Source organism: Pristis pectinata, chromosome 4, assembly GCF_009764475.1.
Source record: "Pristis pectinata isolate sPriPec2 chromosome 4, sPriPec2.1.pri, whole genome shotgun sequence".
Taxonomy (NCBI): domain Eukaryota; kingdom Metazoa; phylum Chordata; class Chondrichthyes; order Rhinopristiformes; family Pristidae; genus Pristis; species Pristis pectinata.
The window spans coordinates 24,833,579-24,860,608 of NC_067408.1; the positions used below are offsets into that span (position 1 = coordinate 24,833,579).

Here is a 27,030-nt window from a genome sequence, read left to right on the forward strand (position 1 = left end):
ATAGCAAATTATGGGATTCAGGCTGAGAAATTTAAGTACATGACCCTGCTTTTATCAGTGTTATATAATTGGAAATCATTTTCCTCTGTAGCAACCATTTCCTGGTCATTTTGCCTCACTCCAGAAATATAACCAAGTGCTACTGGTCATAAGTCCTGCTTGATGTGATGTCTGCATCATGGGTGTCTGGAGTGACATCATTCCCAAATAGTACTCCTTTTGGAGTAATGAGGGGATCTTTTACTAAGGTATTCCCGGAATGAACATTGTTGATTGCTCCTAGAACAGCTAACAGTGCATCGCTGCGTCTCCTCCCTGCACACCAGCACCATCCAAACTGGTAGAGGCTCAGTCCATTCTCCCCATGGCTGCAGCACAAGCTGCTCATCCAGAATCCAGCGTCCAGAGTACTGGGCAGCACATGAAGTCATTAGGGTACACTAGGCACGAATGTTTCCAATTTATTTCTCAATTGTAGATGACAATTCAAACTAAGATCTGGTTCAGCAGGTGATGGCAACTCTCTAGTGCCTCAGCCAACCAACCGGAATTCACACATGAGCCTAGTCAATAGCGTCGGCAAAGTATTTGACTTGGAGGCCTAGCATTTAGTCATCTGATGACCACACACAGAAACTTCAGCTGGGGCACTGGATTGTGATGAAAGGAGGGAACCACAACTGTTTTTTCCCTTCCTGGCTTGGTGCCTTTGAGACCAGTTATAGCGCCTCTCATTGCCAGTTGGGCTGAAATCAGCTAACTCAGCACAGTCCAGGGATCTTCTGCCCTGTGAGGCTCTGTAATGTGGTAATTCCATTCAGTAATACATCAAGGGAACACAACAGACTGAATTTCTATGGGTTACACATACATTTTTAGAGAAAAGGAAAGCAAGCATTTAAATTATACACAGACGGAAATCATATATTTAAATTATGCACATACAAAAGCAAGTCTGACTCACAATGCTGATGTACTTTATGAAGAGAGACTGAAGATAAAGATAATTTTGGCTTTAGTTCTGCAGGAAAGTGTGAAGCTGGAAGTAATTATTCTCTTGGCTAGATGGAATGCTAAGCAACTGTTACTTATAAATTACATAATTGAAGAGTTATGTTATATTTGGCACTGTATGAATCAGTTTGGGATAGAAATTACTAACAGATGCAAAATATTAAACAGACAATATTCTTTTATGACTAGAATTAAGCTACAACAGTTAACCTTCATCATCTTTAAATACCATGTATTAATGAACAGTTCACAAAAGAAAATAGAAACGATCTGGTTTTTGAAGCCCACCTTTTCCACCTTTTATCAGGGCATTTCTGCTGCATTATTGTATAATATGATTAGTACCTACAGCAAAGCATTTGCATTTTGACTAATTTAAACACCAGCTTGGTCCAAAGAAAAGCTGGTTCCATAGACTTTCTTCAAATTGAGCCAAATTTACCATTGCTGTATTTGAGCCATAAAGATCATGTGCCAACAGTGGCTTAAATTTTTGTTGTGCTGCTTCACAACTTTAAAATAAAGTATTAAAGTAAAGCAACAAATGATATCAACTATGCAATTTCTTTGAAACAGTTCAGGCTTTCTGTCAAGATTTCAATGAACACTTCCTACAGAAAGGGGATTTGATAAATGTACTGGGTCTTTGGACTAAAACCTATTTCTTTTTATGTGCTGTGAGGCTGATAAATGATAACAATTACTCTTAACTCCTGTATAATTATATGAAATGCTTACTGTGCATGCCTGTTTTCTCTGAAGAGTGATAGATATCACATTGTCAGACTTGCTTTTCAGCTCAATGGAATTTGTTTGCAAGATAACACGTATCAGCATAGCTCAGCAGATTTTGCTGTTAATATGCCTTCTATTTATGAATGCCTGGACACAGCACGTTGATGAAAATCATTTCCTCCCAGAAAATCATCCTGGGAGAATCATGCACCCAGGAACATACCCACACAACTTTTTTTCCAGTTAGTAGATAGAAAATTAGATAGGCTCCCTCACAGCCTTGTGATCTTAATTAAAATCACAGAATAGAATCATAGAAAACTTTAAGGAGTTGTCCTTGCATCCCATCTTGTCCATCCATTTTCTGTGTTTCTCTCGGACCCCCTCACCGGCCACAAGCAAAACAGTCCCTTTAAGACGATGAAAATACAAAGACTTTGAAACAATAAAGACAGAACCACAGTGAGTTTCTGTGGTTTTAGCCCATAAAATCCAGAATGCCCTGTTTTAGAATGCATTTTTTACAGAATCCTACAATGTGTGTGGATTAAAAACATTTCTGTGGGTTTTCCAATGCAATGTCATATGTGAGGGTTGAGGTTCCAACTATAACTTCACAGACTATACTTGAACAAATGATAGTGAAGGACATCTCCAATACATTAAGCAGCATGTAAAGAGCCAATAATTAATGATATTTAAAAGGACAAGGGAGTGCATTTTACAGAGATAATTTAACAACAGATGAGCTAAGTTTGTCAGATTTTGCTTTATTATTTTTGACTGTGTATAATTTGATTAGTATATGCAGCAAAGCATTTGTATTTTGGCTAATTTAGAGATTAAGTTTTGTCTTTAGCAGTTCTTGTCTCCAAACTGATGTTTCCTGAAGAAGGATAGCTTATAATTTAGTTCAGGTTTTACCAAAACTGCAGGATGTTGGAGGGGAGGGGAATAGATTGCAACTCCCCTCATCCAGCTGAAGCCAATCAGAAGCAAAATCAAGGAATTTACCATTCTAGTCCTGCCCCATCACAATTTTAACATGAGGCAGTTGGGGATTCTGTTTGAGTCAGCTGCAGTATCAGCATCCTGTCCTATCCCCAGGACAGCAGGCAATTTTAATAAACTTTTTTGACCAGGGAAACACTTGGCTCCCTTCCTCTGCTGCCTCAGGCTAACTCCCCCCTCCAAAAACATGCCAAATCACTGGTTTATCTGCAGTGGTCAATTTTCTAGTGCTGGGTGAAAGCCAGCACCTGCTTCATGTCCATTTCAGATGGGCAGCTAGACAGTGGAATGTGACCTAGCTCTTGAAATTGGCAGGGACTCCCACAGACTCCTGAGGGAAATTCAAATGTTTCTCTCAGCTTTTGGTCCCCAAGTTAAAAGTCCTTGTTTACATGCCATTTTTCTGAATTAATTTATAGTTAAAAGGCACACACCTAGAAATTTACCCCTCCCTTCAATAGTTCAATAATAGCCTCGTCACATTGTACAGTACCTACAAAATTCATTCCATTAAAGTCAACAGTACAAATTCTGAAGGCAGATTAGAACACATTAATTTGTCTATGGAGAGCATTTAGCATCGGTGTCCCTCAGGATCAAAGATGACTTCCTTCCACTTCAGGTTTTGGGTTCTGAGGTGACTGATGAGGCCAATGTGACAACTGCAAACTCTGATGGGACTGGAGGTACTTGTGGGGCAGGTGGGTAGGTAGATGATAAGGTGGTGTTCTCCTTCTGCTATTTATGTGGGGCCTTGTGCACTCCCAGTGCATGTACTCAAGGTTCTCAGTGCTTGGCTTCCCAAGAGTCAGTGGAGAAGTTGATTTTTTTCAAGGAGGCTTTGAGCTCATCCTTGAATCGTTTTCTTTGTCTCCCAGCCGATGTCTTCCCATGATAGAGTGTGGAATAAAGTGTCTGCTTTGGGAGTCTGATGTCAGGCACACAGTTGGTGTGGCCTCCCTAATGGAGCCAACTCTGTGTAACTACTGCCTCAATGCTGGGGATGTCAGCTTGGGAGAGCACACTGATGTTGGCTCACTTCTCCAACTTTGAATTTTGCCACGACAAGATTGGTGCTAGCTTCCAAGTGCATCGAGGTGACTGTTATAGGTAGTCCAGGTCTCAGAAGCAGAAAGGAGGCTGGGGATCATGACGTCAGGTAGACCATGGGTTTAATGCCAGCTCTGAGGGCTTGATCTTCAAATTACCATTTTCCTCAGCTGACCAAAGGCTGTGCTGGCACATTGAAGGTGGTGATGAATTTCATTATCAATGTCTGCCTTCACTGGGAGGTGGCTCCTGAGATATGAACAGTGGATTATCATTTCCAGGGTTTTGCCATGAACCATTATTGTTGGAGCACAATGTTGTACAGCAAGGGAAGACTGGTAGAGGACCTTTGTCTTGCAGATATGTAGCCAAAAGCTCTACATCAGAGCCAATCTCAGTGAAAACCAATGTCAGACAAGAGTGAGTCATTGCCCTGACACTTTTCTCAATATTTCTCACCGCAATGTTGCACTTCCCCTCTGACAAACTTTCCGCAGGAGTGAAACTAATCTTCAGAACAAATGGAAGGTTGTTCGGTGTACGGCATTTCCACTGCAGAATCAAGGTCACTTGAACCTCAGTAGTGAAGCTGCATTATGCAGACAATGCTTGCCTTCAGGGCATGCTTGGAGGCTGAGCACTAAGCAGTCAACATCTTGCTTATTGAAGCAGATGAGAGGATGATCTGTGTATTTAGTTTAATACCTACTGGCAGATCTGAAAGAATTCAATATTAATGCCTTCACCAACTCTCCTAGGCAAACATTTTTGAGAGTCAAGCATCTCCTGTTGCATTTGTAGATTCTCAGTGATCCATTAGGACGGCATGGTAGTGTAGCGGTTCAATTCCCGCCGCTGTCTGTAAGGAGTTTGTACGTTCTCCCTGCGTCTGCGTGGGTTTCCTCTGGGTGCTCCAGTTTCCTCCCACATTCCAAAGGTGTACTGGTTAGGAGCTGTGGGCATGCTATGTTGGCGCTGGAAGAGTGGCGACACTTCCGGGCTGCCCCAGCACATTCTCAGTAACACAAAAGACGCATTTCACTATGTGGTTCGATGTACATGTGACTAATAAATAATATCTATCTATCTTCTTAATCTCAAGTTTACTCAGAATGAGTTTAACAGATTGGTCAAAGTGAAAATGGGCAATGTCGTTGCTTTGATAAAATATCCACAACCCTTGGATTTAGCTAGTCCGCCAACCTTATTTCATCTTAGGTGTTCAAAGCAGAATTGAAAGTGAGAATGAAAAGACAATACTTTGTTTCATTACATTGCCAAACAGTTCTAACATTTAGTTACTTCAATGGTGCTGCTAGTAGAGCCACAGCCTCATCTCCAGGGACCAGGGTTCAGTCCTGACATTCTGTGCTGTCTGGAGTTTGCATGTTTTCCCTGTAAATGCATGACTCTCTCCAGTTTCCACCCCCACCCCAGAGACATGCAGGTTGGTAAGTTAATCGGCCACTATAAGTTGTCCCAAGTATGGAGGTGAGTGCTAGAATCTGGGAGGTGTTCGGGTGTATCTGGGGTGAATAAAATGGGATTAGTGTAGATCGTCAGCACAGACCTGTTTCTGTACTGTATAACTGTATGACAATTTATGCTTAAACTCTGTACTATTTTTGTCCTTTAGGAAACCTAATCCTGAACCAAAAAGGGAAAAAGAGAGTAAAAAGCCAACAATCAAAAAGCCCCTCAATGCATTTATGCTCTACATGAAAGAAATGAGGGCAAAGGTCGTAGCCGAATGCACTCTGAAAGAGAGTGCAGCCATCAATCAAATTTTGGGTAGAAGAGTAAGTAAGAATATATATCTCACCAACAACCATATTTAAATGACTATCTGTTCCTTACTATTGTCCACCTGAGGGAAATAACTCTTAAACATCTCCAAAGTGCCTCGGGAACCTCAAGCAGAAGTCTTTCTTCTTGTACTTTTACCACCCTATACAATCAGGAACATAAAGCCAACTTGTTTCCTCATTTATTTTTCTTCCTCAAGTCAAAGGGACACCAGCTTAAGTTTATCTGGTCTGCAGCTCGTTTGGACATGCACCATCATTACTCCCTTCCATCATGCTTATCCAGGAGATCAAAGTTAAGTCCTGGTCTGGAGGGCTTGGTCTCACATGGAGCATTTCTATTTAGAGCCATTGAAGAGCCTCTGGCAGTGGCACCTGGAAAAATCAGGGCTGTAAGAAGTGGGACGGAATTCTATTGCGGTCACACACAGTACAAGCTTTTCCACGCAGGTTGTCTGAGATGTCACGCAGATACCTTAATGTCATCATTAGAAATACATTTTACAAAGGATGCTAACTCTTTAGTGCAAATTTAACAGTTCCCATTGTTGTATTTTTATTGACACAGTGGCATGCTCTCTCCCGCGAAGAACAGGCAAAGTACTATGAACTGGCAAGGAAAGAGCGACAACTACACATGCAGCTTTATCCAGGCTGGTCTGCCAGGGATAACTACGTAAGTTAATTTCTAAAGATCAGTGATTATCAAGAGTCAATAGGAGAAAACAGCTGATTTTATTCAGAGTGGATAGTGAAATGTTCTGGAATATACAGCACGACCAGTATTTCCCCCGTTTTCTCCACCTTCCTCCTCCTTCTGAAGACAATTACATACCAGTGGCTCACCAACTGCTGTAAATGCATTAATTAATCCTTTTTCATTACACATGACCTGATCTAAAAATTGACCATTTGGTTGGTTCCACAACATATTATTCTAAGATTTCCCCAATCTGTTCTATGAAGTCATCCTCAAGGCTACCTTTGTGAATTTGATTTGTCCAATCTATATGAAGGTTAAAAGTCCCCCATGGTTATTGCATTAGCTTTCTGATTTTTCATCTCCTATCTGCAAGGCAGTGAAGCTGCTTATAGTGACCTCACCAGAGGAAGAGTATTCCAAATATTGACACCAGATTGGCTGTAGTTTCTTCACTGAACCCGTATTCTGTAAGTTCAATGCACAATCTGCCAGGCAGCATCCGTGGAGAAAAACAGGCAGTCAACGTTTCAGGTCAAGTCTCGTCCTCAGGACTTAGGAAGGGTCCCAAAACGTCGACTGCCTGCTTTTCTCCATGGATGTTGCTGGGCCTGCTGAGTTCCTCCAGCATCATAGTGTTTTTCATCTAGATTCCAGCATCTACAGTTCTTTGTTTCTCAATGGAAAATCTGCTCTACAGATTCACAACTGATTCTCCGTGCTATATTGCTCCTGTTGTGTATTGGCAGGGTGTGTGCCTGAAGAGCCTCCAAGTGCCCTCTGGATATAGAATATCTTTCCGGCTCTTCCACCAAAGCCCACACTACAGCAGCAAAAATCACAGAACTTGTTCTCACCATGTTATGTGATCCTCCACTGATCACTTCCAGTAGCTGCCATCACTTGCTCCAATCACCTTGTACCTCCCCTGCAAGAAGTGCAGGTTAGCTTTAAGTTTACAGGCTGGCTTTCATGAGAGCTAGACACCAACAAGAATCATAGAGAGATGCAGCAAAAAACAGGCTCTTCAGCACACGGAGTCCACGCCAACCATCAAGCACCCATTTACACTAAGCCTGTATTAATCCCATTTTATAGTCTTCCCAGTTTCTCGTTAAGTTTTTGCCTTCTACTGATGGATCCAGCAAATCAACTGTGAATTAACAGTGGTCAGCCTCTGAAATCATTATAATGTGCATGAAATACAAAATTAGTGTGCTGCCTTCATTGCAATCTCCAAACAAGAGTTAACCACACATCACAATCTCTGTACCTGTTTTTAAGGGCTATCAAATTTAATCCCCACTAATCAATCACATTACTACCCTGTTGGCTCAGTTGAGTTCAACAAAGACCAGAAGAATATTGTGCTGTTAGAGAAGGCAGTGCAATCCATAGACCCTATTTTTGGCAACTATTCATAATATACTAAGTTTGTAAACCTTTGTAAGATATGATAAGGATTAGAGGAGCATGTTTAGTTCATGGGAACAAGTCAGTATATGTAATATAACATAAAGCCATACTGTGAGGAAGTGGCATGAAAAAAGGAAAAACACTATAAAAATCTAAAAAAGGCTGCTGGGAAAATTTCCAATGATGCGCAATGTGTTATTATAGCACATAGGAGGTATTCTGCAGTTCAAAACAGATAAGGACCTATGTTTTGCTATATAAAACTTCAGTCAGACTGCACTTGGAATACAGTGTGCAGTTCTGGTCGCTCCATTATAGGAAGGACATGGATACTGTGGAAAAGGAGTAGAAGAGGTTTACCAGGATGCTGCCTGGATTAGAGGGTATGAGCTATAAGGAAAGGTTGGACAAACTTGGGTTGTTCTCCCTAGAGTGTTGGAGGCTAAGGGGAGACCTGATAGAAATTTTTTAAATTATGAGAGGCATAGATAGCGTAGACAGTCAGAATCTTTTTCTCAGGGTAGAAATGTCAAACACTAGAGGACATGATTTTAAGGTTAGAGAGGAAAAGTTTAAAGGCAACATGAGGGGCAAGTTTTTTATACAAAGAGTGGTAGGTGCCTGGAATGGGTTACCAGGGGTAGTAGTGGAAGCAGGCAGTTTGGTGGAATTTAAGAGGCTTTTAGATAGACACAGGAATATGAAGGGAATGGAGGGATATGGATGATACACAGGAGGAGGATATTTAGTATAAATTGGCATCAAGATTGGCACAGCATCTTGGGCTGACTGGCCTGTCCAGTGCTGTACTGTTCTATGTTCTATGTTTTTAGGAGGTCTTTGACTAGTGATATTTGGTGGCTGGGATTATTTTTAATGGATGTGTCAGCAAATTTATGATAGTTTCTCCACACCCATCCTAACTGAATCAAAGGAAAAATTCAAGGTAGGCTTCAATTTTAATTGTTTTTCACACTCAATGATCCTTTTAACATTTTTCACTATTTTATTACAGCTTGCACATTGAAATAAGAACAAAATATGTTGGAAATACTTGGAACGTCAGACAACATCTGTAGAGAGAAAAACAGTTAATGTGCAGGTCAATGATGTTCTTTCTACCTTTTCCCATTCCGATGACAGGTCATCAGCCTGAAGCATTAAATCTGTTTATTCTCTCCACAGAACATGAACTACTGAGTATTTACAGCATTTTTCTTTATTTCAGAGTTCCATCATCTGTGGTATCTTGCTTTTGGATCTCTTGCATTGATTTAGCATATGATACCATAGTCTTACTGAAATTATTTGTCAAAAACACAAATAAAATTTTGGAAGAGACAGCAAGCTGACAGCAACTTGCACCAGTGGCGTAAACATTATTAACATGAGTTTCACACAAATAAGATATCAGGCATGAATACTACATGAGTTTGATTCTCAGTCTCTGTTCAATTATTTGAAATCAAGTGTGCGTGTGTGTGTGTGTGTGTGTGTGTGTGTGTGTGTGTGTGTGTGTGTGTGTGTGTGTGTGTGTGTGTGCGCGCGCACGCGCGCACACACACACACACACACACACATGTACATGTGCGAATCTGGTTTTGTGCCTCTCCTTTACCAGCCCACTGAAGTTGACACACAAATGTACATGTGCGAATCTGGTTTTGTGCCTCTCCTTTACCAGCCCACTGAAGTTGACCATTAAGTTTCACACATGATTATTAGCCACTTGAATAAGGTCAGGGAGAAAGAATACCAGACAATAAAGGAATTAATGTTTTCTAAGCATTTCATACAGTCTTGAATCAAATATACATCTGTGGGAGTAAAGAAATTCTAATAACTGAAAACAGAAGCAGAAAAGTTGTAGCAACCATAACAATTCATCTTCTGCAGGAAATCTGACTGAATTTTCTATTCAATCAGACAAAACTATACTCAATGCTGTGTGTTTTTGACTTCAAGAAAATGATGGATTTGTAAGTTGTCTGCATTCAGTTTGAATTCCCTGGCAATCCTATTCACATTAATGTGCTATGTATTTTATATTAGATGGTTTGGCAGCATTGAGATCAAAGACTTTAATTTGTTTTGGTTGAGTACAGAACTGGCAACCAGCCTGCCTTCTTCCCCCTTATACCCCTCACTCTAATGGGAATTTCTTCCTCTTTGTAAATATTTTCAGGCTTCTGATATTTTCTTCTCAATGTTTTAGTTGTGCTGAAGCCCCTGGCATCTAGTGAGACATGAATGTGAAAAGATTTCTAGGTCATGTTTCCTGGTCCCTATATCTGAAAGAAATTACAGTGGATCCCACACCAATAGGGCAGTGTGGTGGTGAACTTTTCTGCCTTCAGAAAAACCACAAAGAGCTCATGTTATGAATTCAAAGGTTACTAAATACCAAGAGACCTTATGGAAATGGTCCCCATTTGTTCGATCAGCTTTTGTTTTGAAAGAACATATTTTGCTGCTTTTGCATATTTAAGAAATAATTTTTTTGGAATATGTCGTATCATTATTTTGATTCAGCTGAAAGTGCTCCCCACTTTGAGACCATGGGCTGCAGGAGGGCCTTATAGCGACAGAACGGAGAATTGGTGAGGTCCAGATCAGGGGATCCTAAAAATTCCTCAGGGGTCCAAAGAAAGAATCTCACCACAATAAAATAATTTCAAAGGGTGGCCAAGGTGCTCAAAATACATGTTATCTGACACACCTTTAACAGACTTGAATGCATTGTAAATTATATATTACAGGGTAAAAAGAAAAGGAGGAAAAGAGACAAGCAGCAAGATTCTGATCCAGGTATGGAATATTTTCACCTCATAACTACTGCTTAATGTCTGCATTTGATTTTGAACCTTATTCAGTTGTAATGTGAAACCAAGTGCATCTATGGATTGAAATCGCATGATGCAGTATTAACAAACCAATGTATCAATGACATTTTTCAAGTTTTTAATTAAGCAAGTTACTCATTATACCAATGGGCTTTGTTAAAATGGCAGTCAACAGAATTCTATACCAGTGTTCTAACAAGTAACTACAATTATAACTTTGTTGATGCAAAATTAACTCACTTTAAACCCAGGCAGCAACAGGAAGTAGAGTGTTACAGGAGGGGAAGAGTTGCATGACATTATTAACAACAAAGAATTTTGGATATTTGCATATGTTGTTAAACCTTACCTAAGTGAGAAGTCTGAAACAACCTGCAAAGTATTTAGGTTCTGTAGAATGTATTGGTTTTGCACAACAAGCCATTTTTAACTTTTCATTTTGTTTTGTCTTAGTAAGAGCGGATCTTTAAGTCCAGAGGAATAAACCACAGTTGCTGCCTGGGCTTGATAGCAAGTTGGAAATTTGATTATATTGTAATATCAACTGAAATGCTGACTTAAAATTTATACCAGGATTTTAAAGAAAGCAGAGGGTCAGTCTTGTGTCTTTATGCCTGCATGTTTAATGTTGCCTTGGCAGAGCACAGAGGGTTAAGCTGGGTGGAGAGGACTGCATACCTGAAATCAAACTGACCCAATTTTCAAATGATGGAAGGAGAATCAGGTTGGCTTAGTGACAGCCACATGATACTCCAAAACTGTCTTACCTCAGTGTATTCCACCCAGGCATCAAGATAAAAATTCAACCCCTATAGTCTTTGCAAAACAACTATTCTTCAAACCCTTCTTGTTATTTGAGGAGGCAGAAAAGCCAGAGGAGCTGTGCACCGTTTTCACCACAATAATATATTTCATCATGATTTACACAATAGGATAGGGCATCTTTGAACAAATGGTAAATGAGCTTGACAAATGCTTTTTGTGAATGGTGCTTATTGATCACATTTTGACAACGAACTATTCAGTGCCTTGTACGTATTATGTTTTATACCCCTAGGTGAAGAAATTTGACTGTATATCTCTGTCCTGTTAGACTATTTTGTATAATGTAGCTTTAGACGATTTCAGTTGTGTTGTTGAAAGCAGTTTTGTTTGATGGTGGATCCAGGGTGGATGGGTGATGTCAGGGGAACTTCTGACAGGAGCTTCTTCTGAAATGTTTGTTTCCAGAATAGTAGATGTATTTTAATGTCTGTTTAAACTAATTTTTCAGATCAAATTGCTAATTTGAAAAAGAGACTCTGCCACTAAAATAAAAGAATAAAACTCAAAATATACTGTGTGGTGCTAGCCCATTTGCATAGAGTTAGCTCAGATACAACAGTCATGCACACAGAAGAATACACACACAATGACAGGGTAAACTGTTGCACTTTACCAGAGACAGACAAACAAGCAAACACACAGAGATGAGCAGAAACACAAGTGCAATTTGACAATCAGAGAAACATACATGGATTCATAGAAACAGATGTGCAGATGCATGAACAGGAAGTATACAGATACACAAACCAGAAGGATATAAAAACAGAACATGCTAGAAATACTCAATAGGTTAGGCAGCATTTGGAGAGAGGGAAAAAGAGAGAGAGAGAGATGGATGATCTTTTATCAGAAAATTAATGCACACATTGGCAAGCACTCAAGAAGATAAAGGTAGAAATACAGGCAAATGCACATAGTCAGAGAGCAAAGTAAATCCTAATTTTAGCCGAGTTCCAATAAGCCCTAGTTTTAATAAAGAAATAATCCATGAAAGATTTTTTTAAAGCAAGTATCACTCTCACATTTTAATCTACCTTTTAGTCTAATATCACATAACTTTCCATAACCATTAATCAAATTTTGATAGCTAGGAATTGATGAATACAGAAAATGGCACTTCAGAAGGTGAAGCAGTTGTGTTTGGCTTCTTTGGTATTTGTGGTTTGGCTCCCATTGCTATTTTATTTTTAGTCTTACAGACATTTCCATTTACATGATTAGGCTGCATGTGCAAATTTTCCACTCAGAATGAGCTTGCATGTGCAAACTATCCTTTCATTCCAAGATGTTTTAAGATGTTGAATATTCTAACAAGTGTTAGTATGGCCTGAAATATGTTATTGATTAGCAACAAACTTGGACTTTGCTTCTGGTAATTCTTGCAGGTGATCAGATTTTTATAATAATTTCACTGTCCTGTAGAATTGCAGCAGGTTTAGCCAGCAGTTCACAGCAAGGAATTCTGCATCTGTCAATTTAAACAGTGGTGGGAGGTTGGCAAGGCTTTGAGATTGGAATGGATTTCTTTCACTTTTTGAAGGAGATTCCATTTTTTCCATTAGAACCACATTTTGTAAGAAATAGCTCTCAATTTTCCTCTTATTATGCCTATCCTTAAAATCAATGACTCACAACCATTACAATGCCAAAGCAATAGATACCTCACTGGGGCAATTCTCTCTGTTAATCCAAATGGTGACTTGTCACATTTTCAGATCCAGGTGAGGTGTGGCTATTGGGGTACAATTGATTTCACTGTCCCTGATGTCCACAGTAGAGTCACTAAATATAGATGCTGAACCTGAATTAATATTTTCCTTTTCTGAACATTAAATCAAATTGCAATATTGCGGTTATTGCCCTAACTGGAATCATCTAATTCAACAGACTAGCAATCAAATCTGAAATATTTCTGTTTTGAGAGATTGGTGGAGATGGGTAGAAGAGTTTGAAAACTTGCAGAATTAATCTCACATTTCTTGTGACATGCTTCAGCTTTTAATGAGTTCCCTTAATTGTAACTTTGCTTTATCTGAGTCCTGCTGCTTTTTGTTTGCAAACATGTCAAAATTTTTTGCTTTTGCTCTTTTTTAAAATCTCATTCTGTAAAACTTTTGTATTTATTTAATTCAGCACCTTTACATGCAATAAAAGGTACACACGCTCTGCTTCTTGGTAAAATGTTTTGCTTACTAAAACAGCCTTCAAATTGACTCTTTATAGTGTCAAATAACTTTGTCTGTGAAATTATTGTAACAGTTGCTATAACACCTATTGCTTTTCTTTACTCTCCTTTTTTTCTTTCATGCCTTCCCTGCCCATCCTTGCCACATATTTTGCTTTTTTTTGTTTCTTTTGTTTTTTTTTGTTCAGATCCAAGCTCTCCTAAGAAATGCCGGGCACGCTTTGGCCTTGACCAACGGACAGACTGGTGTGGCCCTTGCAGGTGTGTATTTTGTAGCCTAACGGTCTGCATTAGCCAATCTTGTCACCAGGTGCCTCTATGTTCAGACTTGTAGGACTTGCAGATATCAAACTGTGCAAATGTTGCAAAGAGGCAGCAATGGTCTTTCTCCTGCTGGCTTGAGTTGGCCTGGGTTGTGGAATGATATTAAGCTCACACATCTGTTACACTGCTGCACCACTTCAAGCCAAATTAGCTTCAAAAGAGCTGAGAACCACAATATCACAGAACTGCCACCATCTTGATTTAGTGGTCTTAAAACTGATTTGTTATCTCAATGGAGTTCTCACACATTGGGATGATTGGAAGCTACTTTAGGACAGAGTCTCTTGTTCGAAAGCTATGCAGTGAGATTTTTGATAGTTTTGAAGTGCAATCTAAAAAAGCCTACAACATGAAAAGCAAAAGGCAATCTCTTTAAACCCACATTTTCTTTTCTGGTTGTATTCTGTGTGGAGCCTGCTGTTGCTTTTCCAGCTCAGCAGAATTGCATACTAACTCCATATTTCCATATAACAAAACATGTTCCTCCATTGTTGTTTTTGTTTACTTCACACTAACAGATGCAAACACCACAATGATGTGTCGCCCATTGTTCGAGCTTGATCTGCAATAGATGCGGTGCCTCTCCTGCAGGTACCCACAATTACTCTATCTTTAACCTGCTTGTGTTTTTTTTTATTACAATTTTTTGACCAAACTTTTCTTACCTGTTCAGCAGAGGCTTCCACAAAGGAGGTCATCTTTATGGAGAAAGGATCTGGCACACCTGTTTTTGCTTAGGTGGAAGTAATAACAAAAGTTAGTAGCACTACCTCACATTTCCATCATGGTGACATTGCACTCGAGTAATATCATGACATTGATAACAAATTTTGTCACCACATCTTTTCTTGCAAACAGGCATGGAAAAAAAGGTTTGCCAAAGACTTCTGCATGAAGGTGATTCCCTTTAATGTAACTGTAGACAGTCTCAGCTTGGAGCCAGAAGTGGTGTGAAGATGGAAGGGAAAATGGGTTTTTGTAAATAAAATAACAATTCTTGAACAAGAAATTATGAAGTCAACATGTGAGGACTGTGTTTAGCACACATAAAACAGCTCTACACGAAATATAACTTCATCTTCACAAAAAATTGTTGCAGCTACAGTGAAATAGAAAGATAAATGTGTCTTTTGTGGGACAGATGATATATGTAACTCAGGATGAAATACCACACATTACATTCACCCTTTCATCATCTCAGGTATCGATTGTATCCTTTTCTTATTTAGTTCAAAAGTGTGTAAGTGAGATATTTTAAAGAGTTGTTGAGTATTTGTGATGTGAAGGTGTATTTGTACCAAAAATGTTTTTGTGGGTATTGTCCCACTTAGTGCAGTTGCATAGGTTGTTGTGGGTGACATAATCAGGTTTTTTATTAAATATTTGTGAGTGGGGACCAGTGCTGACTTTCCACATGATGACCACATGATTTTAGCCGAAATCTGATCGCCAGGTCTTCAGAGACCTATTAAGTTTTATCTGTGAACTTGAATTCTCAACTCACTTTTGTTTTTTCCAAGGCACTGATATTTATAATGAAATATAGTTTTTTCAGTCAGATAACAGCATTGTATAAAGCAAGAAGACAATTGTAAAGTGTAATTAGGAATGCAAAAAGATTTCATTTCGCTTCTAAAGCAGTAATTGCAGTCCTAACCACAGCTAGGTGATAGTGGCATTCCCAAGCCAGTGTATTCTTGATCACAATCCAGACCAAAGGCTAAGTGTTGATCACTGCCCCTTGTAGACAAGTTCAATCAAGGCAACAGGAGGTTCTGTAATTGTTATCAGAGACCTCAAATCAGGGTGAAAAAGATCATTGCTGAAGTTCCTTTTCCTGATCATCTTGGAAAGCAATTGTTTGAAGGCCGTATGTGACTCAGCAGTGATTGTCTCCGCATCAAACAGGCTGCCTGCTACTACTCACTGTGCAGAAACAGACCTGATAATGTGCACCACAGCAAAGTGCCAAAAAACTGGCAGCAAAGAAGGAACTGCACTTCAGTGTACATCACCAGCTTCTTAAGACGTTGAGGTATAGCAATTTAAATCCTGCCATGTGGTTATTTATAGGCTTGCAAGAGAAAATAAAATGGCCATGGTTTGGTACAAAGATTTGACGGTGCCACCAATATACTCCAAGGAAGGGAATCTGCTGCTAGTTCCTGATCTATTCTTCATATGATTGTAGATGGTTGATTATAAATTCTCTGTTGAAAAGAGATGAAGGAGTGATCTGACATTAAAGGATAGAACAGAAGATGTTTTCACTAGAGTGCAAGGGTTATAAAAATAAGAATCAATAATAATTCAAAGTGAGATTTCGGGAGGAACTTCTATACCCAGAGTGACTTGAATGTGGAACTCTACTACGAGGACTAGTTGAGGTGACTAGGATAGATCCATACAGGCAGAAGCTAGTGAGGGGAAAAAAGGTATGTTGATGGGTTGAAATAAAGACGAGTTAGAGAAGGCATAAACACTGCAGTGAGATTGTTGGGCTGATGTTCTAGTTCAGTGCTGTAATACTTTATCATATTTTGTAACAAATGTCAGTGATCCTTCAAATAAGCAAAAAGAAGTACTATTGGACTGTAGAGTTCAAATTATACAAGTCAGACACTACACCAACAGTAATTCCCACTTCCAATAACAAAGCAATTTTAAGGATCAAAAACAGCCCAAAGTACATCATAAGAAAATTTTCAAACAAAAAACGGCAAGGCATGTACGAGATATTAGGACAAATCACCAGAAGTCACTTGGTTAGGTAACACGAAGGAAATGTAATCTGCTTATTGAAAAGCAATTTGCTGTAAACATGTAAGATGTAGATTTAAAGGAGCATCATAGAAAGAAAGAACAATGGGGAGGAGGGGAAGAGGGTTACAAATGTTTTCTTGGGAGGAATTTAAAACCCTAGAGCCTTGGTAGCTGAAGCCACAGCTGCAAGTGGTGGAGTAATCAGATTTAGAGATGCGCAAAAGTCCAGGATTGAAGGAATTCAGATTTCTCAGAGGATTATGGTGCTGGACGAGACAGTAGGGAAAGGAAGTAATGCAACATTGGAAGGACTTAATCACAAGAATCAGAGCAATGTTTAATCAGGATCCAGCAAGCACAGAGGGTGCAGAGTAAGCAGGACACAAGCAGTAGAGTTTTGGATGGCCTCAAGTTTATGGAGAATAGCATGAGAGAGGTCGGCCAGGACTGCATCGAATAGTCGAGCCAGTCGGTGACAGGGCATGGTTTCAGCAATAGGTAAGCCGAGGCAGGGGTGGAGGCAGACTTTAAAGAGGTAGACATCAGTGGTCCTAGTGTGGAACAGAAATGAGATCCAAATGTGACACCAAGGATATGAATTATCTGGTCCATCTTCAGACAGTTGTTGGGGAGAAATGGAAATTGCAAATGGGGTTTGTGATTGTAATTTGTGATTGGGACCTAAGCTTGCATTAATATTTTTATCTGCTTTCAATATTAAAATATGAAGGGTTGCCAGCATTGAACACCCATTATAATGATGTTGCTTTCAAAACTTATCCTCTTTGCCTTTAATGGAAATGAATTTTTGGAGTATAATGCTACTATGGAGTCACTACTACAGAAAACATTAACCGCAAGAAACTGAGAACATATTTTAATTGTTTGAATCTTCAAGTCCCTATGTCTAGAACTTGATCCCTGGGTGGTAACTCTGGTACCATCAGCACAATCTACTCTGTCTCTGAAATGCAGTTCCAAGAGGAAGTAGAGTGGATTGTGATGTTGTTGCTGCCCACTATGTTTAGTGTTGTCCATAATGATTCATATCACCTAATGTAAGTAAAATGTGATGTGGATATGAGACCCATCATTGTCCAGTGAATTATTACTAACTTAGACTTGAAATAAAGGTTTTCAAAATCAGCCATTTCATAATTAAGGCAAGTCAGAGTTTCTTTGCAGTTTTAAACACATCAAATTTTACAAACTGATACTTGAACAATGGAAATCCTTTAAATGTACAACTCACAAAGTTACATTAAGTAAAAGATCACATGAAGTGACAATGCAGAGCAATTTTAGGATATGTCATTAATTAGGGCTTTGTGTTTGCCACAGAGAAAATGAGAGGAAACTGAAGCAGGAAAAGAACAAAATTTGGGAGCCTCTTATTTTTAGCTGAATGAAGCAGACACACATTTTATTCAACTAACTCATGTTTGCTGTTGAATATTTGGGAACAAGTTAACCAACAGAAAATATGTTGGGCATGGAATTTCCCAATGACCAAATGCAGAATGAAAAAATTTTCAGGACATACACGGTACTTTCCTGACAATTAAGTTTTTTTACAGTGTGAACTGCAATTTATCAGCAAGAACCTCCCACAAATAATGACTAAAAAAATCTATTTAGTAACATTGAGTGAAGGATAAATACTGGCCAGTGCAGCAGAGCTAACTTATCCACTCTACATCAGAATAGCCACATGGGATTTTCTAGCATCCACTGTGAGAACAGATAGGGCCTCTGAAAGATGACATCTCTAACAACTACATAACCCAGTAATCTACTGGACTGTCAGTTCTGATCTTTGTGCACATGTTTCTAGAATGAGACTTGAACTCAAAATTTTCTGAGTCAGAGGCATGAGTGTGCGTACTGAGCCACTATGAATCTTGATAAACTTCTACTTCTGAAATCAGTGTCATCTCATTAACATCATCACAGTCATCAAGTGCAGCAACTTCATCCTGCTGCCACAAAATAGGACCAACAATGCGTGAGAGACTAAGGCATCTTTGTAATTGTTGGCAGGAAATTCTTTCAAATCTCAAACTGTTAAGCAGTAGCAGTTTTATAGCATATTATGAAACCAATTGTATTCTGACTTGTGTCCTTTTTTTTGATATCTGCCAATCCAGATACAAGCCATCTGAATTCTATCATTAGATTCCACCTTGTGACTCATTCCTGGTTAGTTTTTATACCCTTCCTGTGGTAACAAGTTCCATGTTCTCGCCACTTTTTGAATAAAGAGATCTCTCTGGATTCCCTGGCTACTTTCTCAAGTTATTTGTTTCCCTGTTTTCTCCATTCCTCCAAGGGTCATTACCCAGGGTGAGGGCTCCATGGATGAAAGCAGCTTCTGATACTTTGTATTGATATATAACTCTAGAATATGAATGTTGTCAGGTCATTCAGTCAGAGCATGGCTCAATCCTTTTCTCACCTGATTTATGTGCTGGCAGCATTCCTTGGTGATTAGAAACATCACACCAGACTTCACTTTCTTCAGACCTGACAACATTGAGGCCAGTTGACCCAACACCACCGTCAAGCCAGCCAACACCCACAATCCCAGTGTTAACCAGACCTCAAACCCACATCCTTCCCAGTATGGCTCAATGTTACATAAATGCATCCAATTAGCCTCTCTGGGACATATGTACATCAACATGGTTTCTATTATTTTCTTTCCATAATTAGCATGTTATTTTCAAATGTCTGACATTGTTAATGTTTTATTGCACCTTATACTGATAACAGACAATTTTTGAGTGATAAAATACTCTTTCATAAGATTAACAGACATGAAGGTGAATGGATACGTAGCATTCTGCACTATGTCGATCTTATGTGTAAATTATGGCTCCATTTTTATAATGTTATAACCACTGGTAGCTGCACTGTTAGCAATTTATTGTACTGTTTCACATATACTGGATATGTTGATTGTGAAAGTGCTGTATCTTAGAAAATCGTTCAAAAGTTTACTTCAAGTTAATGTGATGTTCAGTACTCTCTCAATTTTCATTCTACGTTTTCAAATGTATATCTATGTCGATTTCAAACTAGATTGAGAGAAAGCATTTTTCTTCACTTCCAGGAGCTGGGCTGAAATCCAGCCTAGATAGAGGAGGTGTATGTTTTCTTTCACAGCTGACTGCAAAGGGACTACAATGATTTTCCAGTTCCTAGACATGACCTACAAGTCAAAACCTATTCACCACTGAGGAAAAATGAGAATTAAATCCACTGACTCACTCAGAGAGGTCACAAGAATATGTGTGATTTCTGGCATAAGGGGGCTCAAGGGGTAAACCAATACTCACCAGTTCAGTGCTTTCCTGTGTTCTGAATTGTAACTGAAAGAAAATATGGAATCTTCATCGTGGCACAGGAGGAAATGGTCTTCCAACATTGACATCAAGGCACTTAAGTCATGAGACACAAGCCCAAGGTTAAATGTAATGATTCCAAATCAAAACCACTGCTGAATGGGCTTGTTATTGTCTGTAATTATTTCAGGAGGAGAGTGTGCCTTGAGTTGAGACTTGCGACTTTAGAGTACAGGGAGCATCACTGACCTTGAACCTAAATCAGGAGTTCTTGCTGGGAGCACTGTTGAATAGCGAGAACTGTTCCAGTTCAAGCAATGGAATAACTCATTTTGTGGAATGAAAGAAAAAAATCAAAAATAAAAATTTTAAATTTGTAACAATCATCAAATACAGTCCTGTTTTAAATCTACCCTCCACTCCCTCATGAATTATTAATTTTTAATAGTTCTGAATCTAAAATATATCATGAGAAATTATGCCCCTCGAATGCTGTGCACTATGTGTACACCAGTAATGAAATCCAACAATAAACCAAAGAGTAACAGTCATATAATCATGCAAAAAATTATAACTCAAACATGTAAGAGGAGAATGGTGGGATACATTTTTTCTTGTCCCTCACATAGTTCTCCACACATGGAAATACCTCACTAATCCCAGAGGCTATATTCTTGCCAAAGGGAATCTGAATGGGAAAAATTGGGACGGTAAGTCACTCTCCAAGGGCTGTCTTCAAAAACCTCAGCTACATCTAACATTACTGAGTCTGAAATAAGATTTCCTGCTTGTATGTTGTACAAAGAAATGCCTGCCACTGGGAAGAGACAAAGCTGATTTTAAGAAAAGAGACACCATCTGATCAAGTAAACCTTTTACCATTGTGTAGTTCCTTGGAATTTTCAAAGCTTCAACTTCAACTATCCCAGTTTCCTTACTCTTTTTGTCATTATTTTAAGATCTAGTGCCACACATCTAAGATAACTACTGTACCCCAGTCAAGCCATTCCTTCCCCCTCATCACCACAGACTGAATTACAGGGAAGAAAATAGCCTGTTTCCACATTTCCATCAATTCAGTCTGAAGCAACAGGAAGGCCATGAAAATGAAACTGACTAACACTCCCTTGTCCTGTCCTTGCCTTAAAATAATGTCCGACCCGAAGGGACTGACTGATTTCGGGAGCACATCTGTTGAGAAAACTATGGAAAAATTCACATTTCCTAGTTTTGTGGCACTTATTATTGCCTTCTGCGCTGGGTCTTCACATTTAAGTTTTGAGATTTCAGGCATGACAGCTGTTCTTTTACGTGAATCTACACTTGCTTACACATAACTCTTCTCGCTGTTCTCAGGAAGAAAAAGAAATGCATTCGGTACATGCAAGGAGAAGCCAGGTGCACCAGCCCAGTTTCTTCAGATGGAAGTGTGATGGACAGTCCTTCCTCTCCTCCTAATGCACTCCAGCCTTCAGAAGAAACTTCAGCCAAGCTTGCTAATTCTGCAGACTTAGCACAACAAACGCAGCCAAACCCAGTCCCTTACTCTGATCAACCCCAGCCTACCACAGATCTCACTGGACTTTCTGTACCCTCTACATCGGATTCTCAACAATATTGTAGTACTTTATTCAACATCCCTCGCCAGCATACGATGCCAAGATAATGGCCAACTTGTACCGTGATCACTGATTAACTAGTAATACCCTAATGCATGAATATGGAGATTCCACAATGTCTTTGGCCAGGCCCAACCAGTGTAGTGCACATTCAAAGAACAAGTGCTTCTAACTTGTGCTTAAACTTTGGCATGCTCTCAGGACACAAAACAAAACCTGATTCTACTCTTTCAAGACTTTCCAGTGTGTAGCATTGAATGATTCATTGTCATTTCAAGTGTTCCCAGCAGTATTTGTTTTGATTATACATACTTGATGGAATTCAAAAATTCAGATATACAGTCAGTTTTCTTATGGTCTTTCATCCACCAAAGTCAGGCTCTGTATATATTTGTGTTTGCCAGTATATCAGTATATCTTTCTCATTCACACAATTATAAGTTAGTATAAGTTGTCTCTTCCTCAACCTTAAGTAATGGAGACAGTTTTGAATTGGAATTTATGAGTTTATTCTAATTTTGGATATTTTACAAACAAAACTTCTAAGGCTTCTGATTTATTGTTATTTTCAGCACCAAATCAGAATAGAAGAGTTCAACTATATATTATTACTTAAAATGAATGCAGTGGTCCATAAATTGTAATGTATTACATTTAATTTGCTTAGGGAACATTTCTCTGCATAAAAAGGACCTATTGATTGATAACCTTTATGAAATTTTAAATATTGAAGGCAACACCTCCAGATGTTGGTTGGTTAGCTTTTGACCCCATACCTCAACTATCCTCTGCACGTGCTTTCGATATGCCTGCTTCTGTCAGAAAATGTCACTTTTGATCAAGGCAACAGGAAAACAACATGCTTTCGATATTACGTGGAAGAGATTGCATCTCATTTTTCCTCCTCCATCCCTGCTCCAAGATATCTTGGTAAGGCATTGGTCAGGGGTAGATAAAATTCAATCTGTACAGATTTATACACCCTGATTTATTTAAAATTCATTGCATTTTAATGTACAGTATTGAAATTTGATACAATTTTTGGACCTATGTTTTTTAACATTAATTTTTAAAGTGTAATTGAGTCACATAGTGGACAGTTAACAACAGCTTTTTGAGCACAAAGTTGCCACAGCTAAGTACTGGCTTTTCAAACTATAAGCAATTATTGTGTGGCAAACATGAAAAATCCATAAGGGATGGAGCTGGAAGTTTGAAGTAGGAGTAAGATTGGGAGGAAGAATCATAAGTTCAGACAAGCCTGTTTGATATCCATGATAAATAATTCAGGCACAACTTTTAGCAGAATAGCCCCATACTCAGGATACCTACTCCACCCTTCTAGGTGAAGTTCACGCATTTAGGCATGAAAAGCTGCATCTTATTTTCGAATGCACATATTTCAAAAAGTAGCATAATAATTTGCGTTCCATGCTTGCTCGTATAATATTCATAGCAGCCAAGTATTTGTCCTCCTTAACCCCTGTCTCCTCCAAACCCATTTGGTACAAATGCACTCTCCACTACTTATTTTCAGGCTGAAATGACCAGATGGGGAAGCGGGAGATTACATTATCAGCAGTGGGAACTGTGATAAATCTCTTTGGGGCAACTAATTTGCCCTTGTTTATGACTACTGGGCCTGGAGAAATCTCATACTTTGAAAATCTCCCAGATGTCAGCAGTTATGAGATTCACACCAGTGTTGGACACACGGGCCATAGGTAAATCAAACTAAATGTTATTAATATCAAACTAGACTGTGAGATGAAGTTCTAATGGAACAGATAGTGTAGACGCTTAGATCAATATCTTCTCAAATTTCTGTCTGGATCTGAACGTAACAGAAACCAATGAGTTGAAAAACTCCCCCTCTCACAGCCACGCAATCCCATGGGGATTGAGTCTGAGAAAGTCTCCGTCCACTGGTAAAAAAACTCCAGATTTGACAGGTTCACAATTTAATATCAAACTAAGAGTTTAAATCAGAAAGCCGTAAGATAGACTACTGTAGAATTTGGAAGTGTGCACTACCTCACAAGGATTGCATTCCTGAAGTAGGGCAAAGACATATCATTAGAAGGATAAAGGAAAGCTTCATCCTGCATCCTCCACCCGACACAGGGTGTGGACAGTAAAATAAAAAGTTTCATTTTTCAGCATTGATCGCCCATACCTAGTGAGCATAAAAACAAAGTAATGACTGAATTCCTCAACTGCAGTGGAAATATATAATCAAATGAAGTACTATCTGTGGCAGCTGCTAGATCTCATTTAATGTAGCAGGTTTTATGCAAGAGCTACAGATTTGGATCCAAACCCGACATTTGTGCATCTCCTTCCCCCCCTCCTTCCATATGTTGAAATTTCTATGTTACTAGTTTGAAGAGAAAAATGAATCAATAAAGATATTTTTTTGTCTGAGGTATAGCATCTGAAAACATTTATTTTAAATAGTAATATTTGCTTTCTATGTGTATTACATTGGTTGATGGGTCTTTTCATTGCTATTATAAGTCTGCTATCCAGGCAGTAAAAAAATTAACATTTATACTGTCAAACAGATAAATGAGGTCAATATTTGACTTGGATGTACCTTTATGAACCCCTGAAATGGTCAAACAATCACTTAGTTTTGTGGTTATTACTTAATTTTCTTGCCTATTTGTATAAAAAGATTGAGAGAAAAAAAACAAAAAAATATATAAATATAAGACGATGCTTCTGCTTTTCTGTGTGTGTATTTCAGGCTGATGTAATATTTTTATGAGTTATATTTTTAGGGAATTAAAAAGAAAAGTAGAAATAGACAAGGATTTTATAATAGCTATATTATTTAGTATTTTCCACTAAGTTTCATCTTCCATGACAAGATATCAAAAAAATGTCAGCTGTTTCTTCTTCCTTCACACAAGACCTGTTTGCATTTTTGTAGAAAACAGCTTTCAAAGATGTAGCTATCTCATACCCTTCAACAATTACAGTCCCAGCAAAGTGCCAGTAACGTATAGGCAACACTCATGTTGACAGAAAACCAAAAATTTTAAGTAAATGGAAGGGATCAAATTATCGAAAACTTGTACTATTTGTTGAAATAAAATAAAAAAAGGTATTTTGATTGAACTAAAATGTGCAGCATGGATTGATCTGTTGTTTTATTTCTGCATTTCATTTCTTTACATATTTCTCATCTTTGTCAAATGTCTTTTGGAAAATGTTTGAAGAGAATTAATAATTCCCCCAGGCTTACAAAATGTGATGTGGCTCTGTCAATTCACAGAAAATAGCTCCAAAACTAAGCTTTTGAATCCAAGTTTTGTTTATTTTGTATCTTATGTTGTAGCTCCTTCACTTTAAACTCCCGTTTCTCTCCAACTCCCGCCAACAGTAATTTTCCTCACATCCTGATTTCTTTCTGCACATTCTGACATGTGCTGCATCAGTGTGATTGACACTGAGCAATCCTCTGAAATGACCAAGGAAGCCACTCTGTTCAAGAGCAATTAGAATGAGCAGTACACGTCAGCCTTGCAGGGATGTTGAATTCTGGGAATGAATAAATAAAAGTTTTACGCCAGCGGTGGAAAATGATGATTGCTGTCTGTAACTGTCATTGTCAATGTCTGTAACATTTAATGCCATGCCCAGTACCTATCATGGGTTAAAACTGCACCAGATCAAGACAATTAGGGAGAGAAGAAGATGATACCAAAAATGGCTGGGAAATGCTGTAATTATAAACTACATTTAAAATCACCTCAAGCTTGCACCTCAAAATTTCCAACCATTTCTGGTACTGAGAAAGCTCAGGGTTTGAATTCATAGTCTATCTTTCTATGCTGAGCTAATCAGTGATTAACTATTAATGACTTCCACACTGTAATACTAAAATGGAGATCAGCAGCTTTTTGGGCACAAAAAATAATCAGGGAATACTGAGACATGATGGGATAGTACTCATTGATGGATTGGAAAGACCGTGTGGATTGCTCCTGCTATCACTTCTTCGTTCAATAAAACACGTATCAATCAACTTGTATACAGCTTCATTCTGACAACTTGGTAGGAAAATACATTGTGCACCTGGACTGAAGTGGAGATTGATAGGTTCTTGATTAGTAAGGGCAAAGGTTACAGGGAGAAGGCAGGAGAATGGGGCTGAAAGGAAGATATAAATCAGCCATGATCGAATGGCAGAGCAGGCTCAATGGGCCGAATGGCCTAATTCTGCTCCTATGTCTTATGATGAGTCTAGAGTTTGGCTGGGCCAAGTGCACGAAGGGTCTTGGCATCCGTGCTGAGCTGGATTGGAGTTTTGGTGAGAGGGTCTTTATGAAATTATTTGCCCATCCTACAGATAAATGCTTTTGTTCCTCCCAGACAATGCTTGTACTGTTGCTGTGAGTGAAGGCGTGGTAAACCTCCAGGTGGAAATCTTCTGTAATCTCTGTATGGAGCATGCACATTATAGGTTCCTCCTTGCGGAAACAGGACATGTGGAATGGTTTGCCAGCAGGGGCAGATCCTTCCCCCACCTCCCAATAAACATTAAACACACGAAGAACCCAAACATTTGCACAGAATATATGAGCAATTTTAAAGTGCTGCTCCAAGAGGAACCAAATTTAAGTTCTTGTGCATATCCTTGCTGTGAAAAGAAGCACTTTTTATTCAGTGTACCTGGGAATGTTTCTAGGGAGCTCTTCTTGAACCTTTTCAGGCCAAAGGCTGCAGACTCCAAGTGAACATAGAACATAGAACAGTACAGCACAATACAGGCCCTTCGGCCCACAATGTTGTGCTGACTTTTAAACCTCTCTTAATACTAACACCCTCCTCCCACATATCCCTATATTTTAAATTCCTCCATATCCTCCATATCTAGTAATCTCTTGAATTTGACCAATGTACCTGCATCCACCACCGCCCCAGGCAGAGCATTCCATGCCCTGACCACTCTCTGGGTAAAAAACCTTCCTCTGATATCTCCCTTGAACTTCCCACCCATTACTTTCAAGCCATGCCCTCTTGTATTGATCATTGGTACCCTGGGAAAGAGGCGCTGGCTGTCCACTATATCTATTCCTCTTAATATTTTGTACACCTCTATCATGTCTCCTCTCATCCTTCTTCTCTCCAAAGAGTAAAGCCCTAGCTTCCTTAGTCTCTCCTCATAATGCATACTCTCTAAACCAGGCAGCATCCTGGTAAATCTCCTCTGCACCCTTTCCAATGCTTCCACATCCTTCCTATAATGAGGCAACCAGAACTGGACACAGTACTCTAAGCGTGGTCTAACCAGAGTTTTGTAGAGCTGCATCATTACCTCGCGGCTCTTAAACTAAGTGGTGCACGATCAGGCCGATGCTGGGTGTGCTTGCACAGTGTCACAAACC

The 27,030-nt window shown here is 39.1% G+C and overlaps 1 protein-coding gene across 5 annotated transcripts in view; it reads left to right on the forward strand.

Annotated features, from left to right (window-relative positions):
- The window catches only part of tcf7 (transcription factor 7), a 165,586-nt gene extending 140,900 nt beyond the window's left edge, over nt 1-24,686 (forward strand). For 2 of the 5 annotated variants that reach the window (XM_052014543.1, XM_052014544.1), the window contains 5 exons: nt 5,447-5,609; nt 6,184-6,291; nt 10,491-10,539; nt 13,773-13,845; nt 21,372-24,686. In XM_052014543.1, coding sequence (XP_051870503.1) covers nt 5,447-5,609; nt 6,184-6,291; nt 10,491-10,539; nt 13,773-13,845; nt 21,372-21,681 — 703 coding nt within the window. In that variant the 3' untranslated portion in view covers nt 21,682-24,686. Of the gene's footprint in view, nt 1-5,446; nt 5,610-6,183; nt 6,292-10,490; nt 10,540-13,772; nt 13,846-14,426; nt 14,500-21,371 lie in introns of all 5 variants that reach the window. The other 3 variants (XM_052014545.1, XM_052014547.1, XM_052014546.1) reach the window with 3 other exon arrangements.
- The last annotated feature ends 2,344 nt before the right edge of the window (nt 24,687-27,030 follow it).